At 34.0% G+C, this 13482-nt stretch overlaps 2 protein-coding genes across 2 annotated transcripts; one reads left to right on the top strand and one right to left on the bottom strand.

Annotated features, from left to right (window-relative positions):
- The first annotated feature begins 594 nt into the window (after nucleotides 1-594).
- LOC111905067 (disease resistance protein RUN1) lies at nucleotides 595-7175 on the top strand. The gene is made up of 11 exons (XM_023900750.3): nucleotides 595-1230; nucleotides 1731-2835; nucleotides 3266-3334; nucleotides 3452-3676; nucleotides 3807-4541; nucleotides 4624-5191; nucleotides 5302-5399; nucleotides 5579-5710; nucleotides 5800-5898; nucleotides 6321-6398; nucleotides 6627-7175. The coding sequence occupies exons 1-11, from the start codon at nucleotides 746-748 to the stop codon at nucleotides 6834-6836; spliced, it is 3804 nt and encodes a 1267-aa protein (XP_023756518.1). The 5' UTR covers nucleotides 595-745; the 3' UTR covers nucleotides 6837-7175.
- Nucleotides 7176-9903: 2728 nt separating this feature from the next.
- LOC111905057 (probable methyltransferase At1g29790) lies at nucleotides 9904-11597 on the bottom strand. Its single transcript, XM_023900744.3, has one exon. It carries the CDS (start codon nucleotides 11334-11336, stop codon nucleotides 10224-10226), a length of 1113 nt encoding a protein of 370 aa, XP_023756512.1. The 5' UTR covers nucleotides 11337-11597; the 3' UTR covers nucleotides 9904-10223.
- Nucleotides 11598-13482: the final 1885 nt, after the last annotated feature.

Below are 13482 nucleotides of genomic sequence, written 5' to 3'. Positions count from 1 at the left end.
GTTTTTTTTAGAAAAATTTACATAGATGGTCCTCACTTTAATATTTTTGGCACCCAATATCTTAAAAAATCAGAAAAAACGTTGAAAGTTAACTATATAATTACTATTATTTATATATTAGTTAACTTTTATATAAAATGGTCCCCACTACACCGAAGTTCTGGATCTGCCACTATATATATATATATATATATATATATATATATATATATATATATATATATATATATAATCAATGAAAAAGATACAAAGATTTAAGTTCAAAATTTTGAACTTTTAAGAAAAAAAAATTAGTTTGAAATTTCAAATTTTTTATTTTAAGAAATATTTTTCAAACATGTTTTTATTATATAAATTTGAAAATTACAAAATTTCAAACTTAAAAGTAATTTATGTTACTTATGTAAAGGTGACCGATGAATATCCCATATTTTTATAATAGTTAAAAATAAAATTAAGGGAAAAAAAAAAAAGAAAAAAAAAACTTCAATGTTCATTTTTAAACCATATTCAAAACAGCACTGCACATAGGTCAAATCTATAATTTACCCTTCTATCTATCTGTTGATTTCTATTTTAGATATTTGTTTTGAGCGGCAGGTGGGGGGAATAGTTTTTCATAATTGAAGTTTGCCTTTGACGATGACCACACCCACTTGATTGGGTTGCACTATTAGGGACGACGACGACGACGACGACAACGACAACGACGACTTCATTTTCCATCCTCACAGATCCAATTTCAATGGCTTCCAGTTCTTCCTCCAGTAGTATGGCTTCTACTAGTCCTCATGGCAGCTATGATGTTTTTCTAAGTTTTAGAGGCGAAGATACTCGTGATTCTTTTACGGATCATCTTTACCATGCATTAAACCGAGCAGGTATTAATACTTTTAGGGATAACGAAGAAATTGACAGAGGTGAAAAACTGAATCCGGAGATCGGGAGAGCAGTTAAAGAATCAAGGGCTTCAATAGTTGTATTGTCACCAAACTATGCCACTTCCACTTGGTGCCTTGATGAGCTATTGTCGATTCTGAAGCAAAGGAAAGAGTGTAATCATTTTGTTCTACCTGTTTTTTATCATGTTGATCCTTCTGATGTGAGAAAACATAATAAAAATTTTGCAATCCAAGTCAAAGCCAATCAAAGGTGGACAGATCACAACGTGAACCAGTGGAAAAGAGCTCTTAGAGAGGTTGCTGATTTGGCCGGCATGGTTCTGTCAGGGTATGTCTCTTCGACTCTTCCTGTAAATTAGTCATTATTGAAATATGACTATACAATTAAATTTACTAAAAATATATAAACTCTAACTTGAAACAATTAAAATAAACTAGAAATGTATAAAATCAAACTTGAATGACCAAAATTGCACACGTGACGCTTGAAACTTTGGTGTTAATGACGACTGAAGAGTATTACACATATTTGATGTAAAAAATGGTGTTTGGGTTGGAGTAGCTATACACCAAATATGGTGTAAGAAATGGTGTCTGTGTAATCTGTCAAGATTTGTTTTATTTAGATTTAAAATTTGTTTGGAATTAAATTAGAGAAATATTTATTTACCATTCTCAATGAATTTGAATCTTTTTTGGAAACTTTAATGGTAATCTGATCTAAACATATATTAGTAGCACACTACGTTTTCAAAGTTAAGTACTGATCAAAGAATCTCCAAATATCATCCCATTAACTTGTTCATTTTTTTTTTCATGTTGTTCCAGGCCTGAAACAGAGTTTATAAAGGAAATCGTTGACACCATTTACAATAAACTGGATCGAAAAGAAGTTCATCTTCCACTCAATCTAACAGGGTTAGCCACTCGATATGAAAATATCAATTCCTGGTTAAATCGATCCAATGCTGAATTTTTAGCAATTTGTGGCATGGGTGGAAGTGGCAAGACAACATTGGCCAAGTATATTTATGATTCAAATTGGAATAATTTTGAAAGCATGAGTTTTGTTGAAGACATTAGTCGCAGATGTAAAGAATCCGATGATTTGCTTCAGCTACAAGAACAACTTCTAAACGATATTTTAGGTGGCAAGAAGAGAAAAATACCTGGTGTTTCTCAAGGTACATGTAAGATTGAGGAGGCCTTACAAACAAAAAAGACACTTATTGTTCTTGATGATGTTGCTAGACGTAGTGAGTTAATCGCTTTACTTGGATCCGGGAAAATTAATACACAAAGCAAGATTATAATAACAACAACCACGGAAAATACAGATAATTGGTTTAAGTTTCCGTATCGGAGGTGTGAAGTTTATAAAATGAAATTATTAGATGATGATGAATCTTTAGAGGTTTTAAGTCGTCATGCATTTGGTTCTAAGGTTCCCATGGGAGGTTTTGAGGAGCTTGCATTACAAGCAGTAAAATATTGTGAAGGAAATCCTTTAGCTCTTATAATGTTGGCATCTTCTCTATCCGATGACAATACCATTTTATATTGGAAAAGTCGATTGAATTTTTTGGATAAAGATTTTGATTCTCGGATTCAAAGTGTACTTATAACAAGCTACGAGTCATTGCCCTCTATCCTAGAGAAAGAGTTGTTTTTGCATATTGCTTGTTTCTTTGTTGGGAAAGATGAGGATTATGTGGTGAAGATATTGGAGCATGATTATTGTGCATTATCTGGTATTAAAACCCTATACAATAGATGTCTTCTTTCTGTTTCACCAAACAAAAAACTGATGATGCATCGATTGCTTCAAGAGATGGGGAAACACATAGTTCGTCAAGAATCATCAAAATTTCCTACAAAACGTAGTAGAGTTTGGCTTAGTAGCGATTCTTATAAGATATTAAGCAAAGGAGAGGTAATTAGATGCTTCTTATATTTAGGCTATGTTTGGCGGACTAGCTGAAAAACTAGCTGTTAAATAAAAAGCTAGCTGATAAAAAATAACGTTTGGTAAAACTAGCTGAAAAACTAGCTGAAATATATAAAATTACATAAAAGGACATGTAAGAATATGTGTTTCTATAATTAATTAAGGGGTGTATTTGGAAAATTTTAAAAAAGCTCCTAAAAAGCTAGTCTAAGTAGCTTTTCAAAAAGCTAGCTTATCAGCTACTTTTTGGCTTACCAAACACGACAACATAAAAAAGCTCGAAAAATAAGCTAGTTTATCAGTTAGCTGTGGCGCGCCAAACACAACCTTATGTTTAATAAATTTAAGCCTAATTTTACTTTCACACCTTCCTATTTCATTTAAATTCTAAAGTTTATCTTTGTTTTCCTTTTAGGGTTCAGAAACAATGGAAGGTTTAGCAATGGACATGCCAATGCTAAGGGCAGAGAAGATTGCATTCAAGGTAAAACAAAAGAAGTAAATATTGAATTTTGAGGTTTTGAGATGTAATTATTAATCTACAAATATCATCCGTTAGGTTCAAGCTTATTTACTATCTCTCTTCATGCTAAATTTTCAGTCATCAATCCTCAAGACAGATGCACTTAAAAAGATGGATAAACTAAAACTGCTCCAACTAAATTTTGTGCAACTCACGGGGTCTTACGAGAATTTTTCAGAAGATTTAAGATGGCTGAGCTGGCTTGGATTCCATTTAAGAAACATACCCTCCGAATTATTCATGGGAAACTTGGTGGCCATAGATATGAGCTATAGCAACCTGGAAGTCTTTGATCCTCCCATGGTAGGGAATTTCACATCCTCCTTTTTATCGATTATCCATTTAGTTTCTCAAATCTTAATACGAGTAGTTTTTATGCATACTACATCCATCTTAAGTATATACATCATCAATTTTGTTACTTTTGCAACAGGTTCTTCAGTCACTACAAATTCTAAACCTTAAAGACTCTCACAATCTATTTGAAATCCGCAATATGTCCATGATCCCTCATCTTGAGACTTTGATTCTTTGGAACTGTTACAGTCTGGTTCATGTTTGTGAAACCATTGGAGACCTAACAAGTCTTACACTGCTGAACATGACAGGGTGTGCAAACCTATGCGAGAGGGAGCAAACAAATGTTTTAGTAGGATTAGAAGCTTCTAGTTCATTACAACCTACATTTTCCTTCCCACTTTCATTACACAGGTTATTCCTCCAAGACTGCAATCTTGAATGTACTGATTCTTTTCCTCTGAGTTTCAGTCTTCAAATAAATTTGCAGTACTTGAACTTAGGCAATAGTCTGTTTGAGTTTCTGCCTTGTTATGATCATCTTAAAAATCTTCGGGTCCTTGACTTGAGTTTGTGCTCAAGGCTTAAATGGCTTCTATGTCTCCCAAGTACACTTGCAGAATTGTATATATACTACTGTAACTCATTGGAGAAAATAAGTTTCCAATCTCATCGATTCACTTTACAAGAGTTTGGTTATGAAGGCTGTATCAGTCTGTCTGAAATTGAAGGCTTTATCAAACTGGTGCCTCTAGCCAAACTTGAAGAAAACGATTTGGGACACTTGAAGTGGCTAAAACAATATCAAAATCACGAGGTTTCCCTTGTTGGTGATGATGAGCTCACTAAAGGCAGAAGCTCGTGTGTCCAGGTTCGTTGTTTCTCTCTCAAACACTCGCATAAAAACACCTACAAAATATTTCTGACTGAATTCTAATGCTTATGTGGTACAGATGTTGTATGAATTTGATATAATGAGCACATCTCTCCCAGACCTAAAGGATCCAAACATGACACCAAAGTACGCATCAGAATTATCGTCTTTGTCCTTTGACGTGCCTTCATGTCCTGATAATAGAAAGCTCATAGGACTTGATGTAACATTCAAATATGCAATATCTGGTGATGATTGTGCATGGTTTTGTAAAATCAATACGGATAATGGTGTTGATTTGATGTACAACCCTAAAGTTTTTGGCAAACCCGAATTTGGTAAAGTTGGTATGTGGTTAAGCTATTGGCCAATTGGAAACCTATTGGACACTGGAGATAAAGTTAGTGTCTCTATTGCTGTGATGACTGGATTAGAGGTACATGAATGTGGTGTGAGCCTGGTTTATGATGATGAAACTTTGGAAAACAACGTAGAAATTCTTGGAGGAGATTTGTCTGGATTTCAACTAAGCACAGGAGCTTTCTACCTTTGTCGCCGTGATTTCTTTGAGTTAATGGAGGTTGGTAGACTGGCTCCTGATTGGTTTAGAATTTTAGTTGGTGATACGGATACCATTGACTATACAGGTATATAATAATTAGTATTTGTCCCTCTTGTGAAACTAATTCTAGGCATTTTATGCTGCAAATAGAATACAGAAAGTTCATCTTATGACATGACACATTGATTGTTGCAGAGGTACGAGGATGGAGAAAGACAGGTCGACCTAAGCAGTTGAATCCATCTTTTACAGAATTGAAAACTGTTCGATGCATCATCCATGGTCCTCAATTGGTAACTTTGTTCAGTAAAATTTCTTTTACTTTTGAGTTCAAATAAGTGACAAGATCAATGAAACTACTATAATCTAGTTTAACCGTTTGTTAATTACTAGATTCTAACTTGATTATAGTTAGGGTTATATTAAGGTTTTGCTAATCTGGCTTTCGTGTTTAATTATGAAAAACAAATAGGAGGAAATTTACAAGATCGGGGAGATGTCAAAATCGTCTTTTGTAGATGAAACTTTGGAGTTCACATCAAGCATGCTTGGGGAGACAATGGAATCTGCCACGTCATCTAAAACTAGTGATAAAGCAATGAAGGTAATTGAATATTACGTTTAACAACAGATAAAAAAAAAGAGTTTGTAACTTTTTGTTGTCATGGAAATTAACAAATTTACAACCGACAGGCTGAGGACATGTCTGAAGATATTGATGATCAATTTCTCGACCTTGCATCAAGTTCATCTCCGCCTTTCTTAGTTCCAAGAAAGAAACTTAGAGTAAAGGTGATCTAAAATTATGCTTGAAAGATAAATATGAGGAGTTCAATTTTTCATCACAATATAGTAGTATTGCCTTTTCCTCTCAATTCACAAACACGACATAAGAATGCTTCAACTTTTTTATTTTTATATCACAAAAAAAAAATTACGAAAAAAACGACCAACTTTCACTTTGCAAATTGCAATACAATATCTTCTCAAACTACAAGAACTCTTTGGAAAAAGAAATAGTCTTTACCAAATCAAATATGTTTTCCCGTTTGTTTTGCTAACATGGGCATGCCAGGTATATTTGCTTTTTCTTTTTTTGGGAGAAAATGACTGAAAAGCAGACTTTACAACATGTTTTCCTCTAAACTTTACTGTTTTTAACGCCTTATATTAAGAAAATAATTTTGCTATTGTGGCTCTTGTGATTTATTCAGGAATTTGGTGTGATTCCTAGTCTACGGAGCTTCATGTCTAAAGCATTTGTTTCTGATGCCGTTAGTGGCCAGATCAAGGTAATTTGACTTTAAAAAGCTTATTAGATAAAGAGAGGGTGGACCAAAGTTATAGATGTAAAAAGGACATTTGATGAATCTTACAAATAGAATTCCCTTTTTTGCTACAAATAATAGAGAAAATCCATGGGCCTCTGAGTTTGTATGCTGTGAATCAGCAAGAAAGATTATTCCAAAAATCTTTACCTGTCTTGTATTATTCTTTGATAGCTATAGTGTACATTTCAGAAAATTGTGCTGGGAGTCAACTTATGCAGTGAAAGTCAAAGAGAGAAGGTGATGAAGGCGTTATCTGAGGTTAAGGGTGTGCGAACAATTGATTTTGATACAAATGATGGGAGACTAACTGTTATTGGGGATGTTGATACTATGGATGTTTTTGACCTTGTATGGAATATTGAAGGAGTGTATATGATAAGCGTAGAACCTGCAAATTAATCTTAAAAACATGAAACAGGGTCTCTTCCACAAGACACAACAAACTGTTTGGAAGTAGCTGCAGATGATTCTGCATATAAATGATTTCGAGGGAGGTGAGACTTCTTGAATTATAACTACCATGTTTCTCCAACAGAAAATAGGACAGAATCTATATTGAGATGAGAAGCATTGTGTTTAGTTACAATTGCATTTCCCCAAAAGTTGGTAGTGTATGTTATCTAATACTACTACAATCATGTTTTCATATAGATAACTTGTCGAGAATCTATATTCATTATACTTTCATTTGTAGATTGTTGGTGAAAATGGTATATTACTATATTAGTTTCAGCTTCATTAATGGGTTATAAAAAGAATGGGCTTTGACCCATCAATAATAAGTAAAGGAGAGAATTCTTTGACAAGAATTATACTGAATATTATTAGTCACATTTTTGTCTTAGTTTATCGTTCTTTGAATCTTAGTAGATATAATTATATTTGATTAAATTGGTGGTATGGTTTTAATCCCCTAGAAGATAAATTTAGAAATTATGTACAAATGCTTGAATATATGAGTACCTATATGAAAATTGGCAAACCATACCATTTTAACGGCTCAAGTTAACATGCTTCAAGGACAAGATAGAAGGTCAATCATGCAACACTACTATTATTTTGGGTCTATCAATGTTTAAACCTTTGATCTCCCTTATCTGAAAATTAAAATGTGCATCTCAACCACAAGGTTAAGAGGTGGGTGTTTGATAGCCTTTTAAATTTTCAATTAAAAGGTAGAATTTTTATTTATCAGATTCGAAACATTTGATAGTCTCTTAATTTTTGTGTCTTAACTCAGCAGCCTCTTAATTTTCAAGAGAATGAGTTGCGCCAGATTAAAAAAAAAAAAAAAAAGCAAGTTCCAAAAATACTCTAATTTTTCTTCAAACTTCTTTCCCTCATCTCTTTCCATTTCACACAACCGCCTCCTTTTTCTATCTCTCAGCCCTCTCCAACCACTTAAAAATTCATATTCTGTCAAACTCCCTCTTAAACTAGTAATATGTCTAGTATTCTTTTTCAATACCTTGATGATAAGATTTTAGAGCCTAAAGTTTATTGACATCCGTAGAGTTTATGGAGTGTTTGGGATTGCTTTTGAGCATCAAAAGTTTTTATTTGTAGAAGGACTTTTAGTGGAAGGACTTTTTGCAAAAGATGTTATTTAAAAAGGATGTTGCTAATAAGACACCATTTGGACACCTCCATTGACCCCTTTTTAAAAAGTCAACATATAATTAACTACTTATAATTAGTTTTTTCGGAAAACAATACAATTTCAACAAATAAAAACATTTTACAATTAAATTATGGTGTCTATATGGTAAAATGTGGTGTTTTTTTAGCCAACCCCAAAAAGTGTTTGGATTAAGCAAAATGAAAGTGTTTGGATTAAGCAAAATGTCTTTTGATTAACTTTTATATGTAAAGTCACAAAAAATCACAAAAAGTCAGGTTTTTGTGACTTTTTGAAACCATTTCTTTTACTCTTTGCAAAAAGTCATTTCAAAAGAACTTTTCAATTATCCAAACATCTTTTTTTTTAACTTTTTGAAAAAGTTTAAAGTTAAAAATCAATCTAAAAGCAATGCCAAACATCCTTTTAAATGTTTTCTCCAACATTTTACGTTTTACTGTACAAAGATAATTCTCATTTTTTGTCTTTGTATTTACTAGGTCTACGCTAGCCTTTTAATATACAAAATCCTTCGTTGTAAAAAAAAAAAGATTAAGGGCGTGTTCGGCACGGAGCGTTTAAGAGCTTCTAGCTTCAAGCGTTTGACAAAACGCTCCGTTTTGAACAGAAAACCCCGTTCAGACTACAAACTTCTAATGTTTAGTTTAAACAAAACGCTCCAAATCCAAATGTTACTTCATGTAGCGTTTCTACAAGCTACAAGCTACCCGCTAATTTTGCTGAACACGCCATAATTTTCTAAATTTTAAGGACCACATTTTTTTGTATTTGCCTTGAGCCTCAATTTGGTTTTGACCAATGTTTTAAAAACCGGTCGGTTGAACCGGTTGGACCGAGAACCGGAGGAGGGAGCGGTTCAACTATCACTAGTTTTACATTGATTTCTAAACCGGATTGAACCGGCCGGTTTTTAGAAAAACCCGGTTGAACCGGTCAAATAAACCGGTTAAACCTAATAAAAAAACATGAAAAAGAACAATTTACATAATAAACATTGGTAATTTTTTTCATATATATTTAGTTTTCTCAAAATAAAAGCATATAATAAATGTTATAAAGTTTTTTGATGTGTTTTTTTCATCCAAAACCATATTTATTTTCGGTATTATATTTTATTTTCTTTTTGACGTATATGGATTGATTTAATGTTATGTGTTATTTTAATGTTATATAGTTTTATATGTATTTTTAATGATTGAACATGTAAATATCAAATTCATGATTGTATGCATAGAAAAATATGAAAAAACATGAAAAATATAAAAACCGGTTCACTTGGCGGTCGAACCGACGGTTCAACTAAAAAACCGGTTTTTAAAACATTGGTTTTGACCAACCTTGACTTAAATCCCATGATAATGAACGTGAGTCATTGGATGATCGCAAAAACAATTTTGAAGTACTTAAAATAAGTAAATATATGTTTTTAGTATACTGAGGTGTTTACCACGAGCCATGTGTAAAATCTTACACATACACAAGCTTCCAAATTGACTGCAGCGACTTCAAGCCTCAATTAGCGTTTGTGTTTTTCATTAATGCAATCGTCAATGGCCGAAAGAGTTGAAAACAAAACACAATTACCGATTATTGTCAAATCCCACATACTTGAACCTTTAGGTCTTGTTTGTTGTAAATACTAGAACCTAAAAGTGTTACAGATTTGGTAAAAAATAACACTGGTCCTTGACTGGGCAAAGTCTGTAGAATCCATAACTTGCATCCTAATTGTTGAACACAGTATTGATCATTTCCCCCAATTGTTGACCACAAATACAAGAGAATATACGAAAGCTAAGTATTGGTAAAATATTTACCAAAAAAAGAAACACAACAAGGATACAAATCTATAGTAAAACAAAAGGTACATGAGAACATGGTGTGCACCATTAAAATATATGCTCTACAAATTGTAAACAAGGAAATTTGGACTCAATTACAAGTTACCAGTTCCATATTATCTAGAAAAGATCATGAAAAACCTGAATTTGAACTCCTAATTTCCTTTTTTACTCTTTAATTCTTACCTAATTGCATCAAATATCATATAATTATAATTCCAATATGCCCCAATTTCACAATATTACAACAATAGATTTCAAAATTGGTACCTGAAGAACAAAAAAGAAAGGAGAGCAATATCATCATCATCTTGAAACTGGCTTTTGTAAAAGAGCAGTCAAATAAGCTTCTCCATTCTTCACACCACTTGTATCCATCTTCTTCCCCACTGCCCATTTCACCTTCTTATACCCCAATTTTCCGATCAATGGGCTGAAAATCTTATCAAGATCGATACTTTTACTGAAAAAATGATCAATCCAAAGATACCCACCACCTCTCAGCACTCGATCCACATCATAAAGTAGAAACTCCAATGATTGCGCCGGAATCCACCTGTTCACGGCGCGGCCACACCGCACCAGATCCAGAACCCCATCAAACACCGGTAACCTCTGCTGCAATGGCACATGTAACGGGATCAATCCCCGGAGGGCAGCAGCTTCGTTATAGGGTGCACCGATGCTCATGGTGGTCGTGATAACTGTCACATTTTCTTGCTTCATTTGCGCAGCGAATGTACCTGTACCACCGCCTATGTCTAGAGCTATCCGGAGAACGTTTTTTGATTTCTTTACGATGTCGTTTAGTTGAGAAATCGGGAGATCGAGATCGGTTTTGTAGCTCAGAAACTTTAATTTCTCTTTCTTCAAATCAAAACCCAGATCTGGGTTTAGACAATCGAAGGTTTTACACTTGTAATTACTCCACAAAATGGCATTCTCCGGCACCGGAGAGAAGGGGTTTGTGGGAAGGGAGGAAGGTAGTTTACTAGGAGTGGGAGAGAAGCAGCGCCGCCGTGGGAGAGGATGGCATCCACGAAGGATCAAGGGTTCGGCGGCGGCGGAAGACAGCTGGGGACAAACGGAGAAAGGGGTGTAATTCATGTACTGATGAAGAAGATCAGGGTGGTGGCGGCAGGCAGATGCAATGGGTGATAGCTGAGTATAGAGTAGGAGGTCAGATGGGATGTTGGAGGCGGTGGTCTGAACAGAGGGATTAGGTTGGAGGCGCGTGAGATGGTTGATGGTGGCGCGTATGGTCTGAAGTTGACGGAGGAGGTGATCAGGAACAGGAGGGTTAGGATTTGTGGCTGGTTTAGTGGAGATCATGGTGGTGGAGAGGTGATAGAGGGAGAGGATATTGGTGGCAACCATGGCTACTAGAAGGAGTAGATTCAAACCCATTGTAAATCCCATGATTTTTCGTGAAATTTTTTAGCTCAATGTTTTGAGCTTTTTCGAGTGATGTTGGGTTTTGAGCCGGCTCCAGTGAGGCTCAAGTTTTCAGGAGAAGAGTGAGAGTAGGAGTGAGGATGACATGATTTAGTGATGATTTTGATTTTGATTTTGATGCTTGTTTGAGATCCGAGATGGTATGTTTGTCACCGTTGGATGCGTAGAGAGTTGTGATCTGATGGTCGGAAAAATGTAGAGACCAGGGTTCGTTGTGGATCCTCGGAAAATGAGATTATTGGCTATCTATCGGTGGACACGTGAAAATGTAAAATGTGAAACGGAGGATGGCATTCCGTTAAGCAGCGGATCGAGATCGAAGTAAAATCGCTAAATACACCGTAAGCAAAAAAAATGGAAAAAATTACACTCCTAAATTTTTTTGAGAGGTGTCTCGTGCTACCCAGAGATATATATTAAATCCGTCAGTGATTAGGTTGGTTCAAACTGACGGGTCACAAATTGGTGGGTTGACGGGTATAATACATTGACTCAACTCAACTCATATAATATATGGTTCGGCAGGTTGGAAACATCAACCCAAGGGTTTGAGTCGATTTCCTCTTATGTAATAGTTGATGAGCTGTTTTCATATCGCTTTTCACATGTTAAATTTATATAAGTTATAGGCATTTTTAAATTAATTAATAGTTAGCATTTACATTTTACAAGAATGAAATGAACAACCAAATACAAATATAACATAATATGTTAATAAGCAACATATTTGAAAAAAAAAAAGGTTTTAACGACATATATTAACTATATTCTATTAATCCTTAAATAAAATTTTAATTAGGGTTAGCAGGTTGACTCACGAACCCAAACAAATAATCTAACCCAAAACATAAAATTAACAGGTTGGTGGATCAGAAATCTCAACCCAAACCCGTTTATTTTCATATCAGATTATTAGTTGGATCGAAAATTATCACCCTTAAATGGAGTAAGTTAGGCTACAATATACATAATTTTTAGGAACCTATATATGAATGAAAGACTGATTTGTTAGTTCCAAACAAATCAAGATCGGACCAAAAAAATATAAGACTTTTCGGAGACCGTTTGTGACCGGTTCAAATAATACAAATCGTTTTGAAACTAGTTCCAAAAAATACCAGATCGTTCCAAGAACGACGTGAAACATGTCTTAATCTATCATTGTGATGTTAATCACACATTTGTTAACGAAAAAACTTGAAACCGAAAAACACCAAAACTAATCCAAAAAATCCGGAACTTAACCAAAAAAGATGAATGCAAAGACCGTGAGATCGGACTGAAAAAAGTCAAAAAATGATCCAAAAAACACCGAATCGAAAAGGACCGAAAAAAAAAAGACCGGATCATGACCGGTTCGAAAAAATACTGGTCGTGACTGGTTCAAAAAAAGTATGCACAATTCTGAGTCGGTTCGAAAAAAACAGGATAGTTTATCTCTACCTTAGATGTGTGTTGGTATTGATAAATTGATAAACTAATAGCATTTTACATTAAAAAATATAAAAATATAGAAAATGTTTAGATATACAGTTGAAAAATTAGCATATAAATGTATTTTGTTTTGAAAACATGTGTGAAAAAACAATGAAAGCTTATTGATAACTTATTCCAAATATTTTCGAGAAAATATAAATCTAATACTACAGAAATTTCTCATTTATTTTAATTTGTCACTTATATTTTATTTGTGGATTCTAGATCCTTAAACTTTTAAATTATAAGTTAAATACTTAAAATAAAGGGATCATCTTGTCGGCCAGGTGAGCTAGAGTCCACGGCATTTTAGTCAAATAAAGTTGTCCATATAACGCTGATATGGCATTTATGTGGATTTTTCTATTATTTTTTTAATTAATTTTTTTTCTTTAATTTTAAAAATACTTCTATATGTTCAATCACCACCTACCACCATTCACCACTGACATCGACCCTTCTGGTGAACCGAAAATCTTAGGCAAGAACAAACAATTAAAACGAGTGCAGTATTTGGAAACTCTGATCAAAATAAAATCGATTTCGCAGGTCTCAAATCTTCATAAACTTGTATGATCCTTCCATCTTCAAAAAGATGGACAACAAAACAGAAGAAACTTACGAAATGAACCCA

This window comes from Lactuca sativa, chromosome 7, assembly GCF_002870075.4.
Source record: "Lactuca sativa cultivar Salinas chromosome 7, Lsat_Salinas_v11, whole genome shotgun sequence".
NCBI classification, from domain to species: Eukaryota; Viridiplantae; Streptophyta; class Magnoliopsida; order Asterales; family Asteraceae; genus Lactuca; species Lactuca sativa.
This window is presented reverse-complemented; position numbering and strand designations above follow the sequence as displayed.

Coding starts and splice junctions, on each gene's coding strand:
- LOC111905057 (XM_023900744.3), bottom strand. CDS start 11,336: ATGGGATTTACAATGGGTTTGAATCTACTCCTTCTAGTAGCCATGGTT.
- LOC111905067 (XM_023900750.3), top strand. CDS start 746: ATGGCTTCCAGTTCTTCCTCCAGTAGTATGGCTTCTACTAGTCCTCAT. Junction 2,836..3,265: donor AGATATTAAGCAAAGGAGAG/GTAATTAGATGC, acceptor TTTTCCTTTTAG/GGTTCAGAAACAATGGAAGG. Junction 4,542..4,623: donor GCAGAAGCTCGTGTGTCCAG/GTTCGTTGTTTC, acceptor TATGTGGTACAG/ATGTTGTATGAATTTGATAT.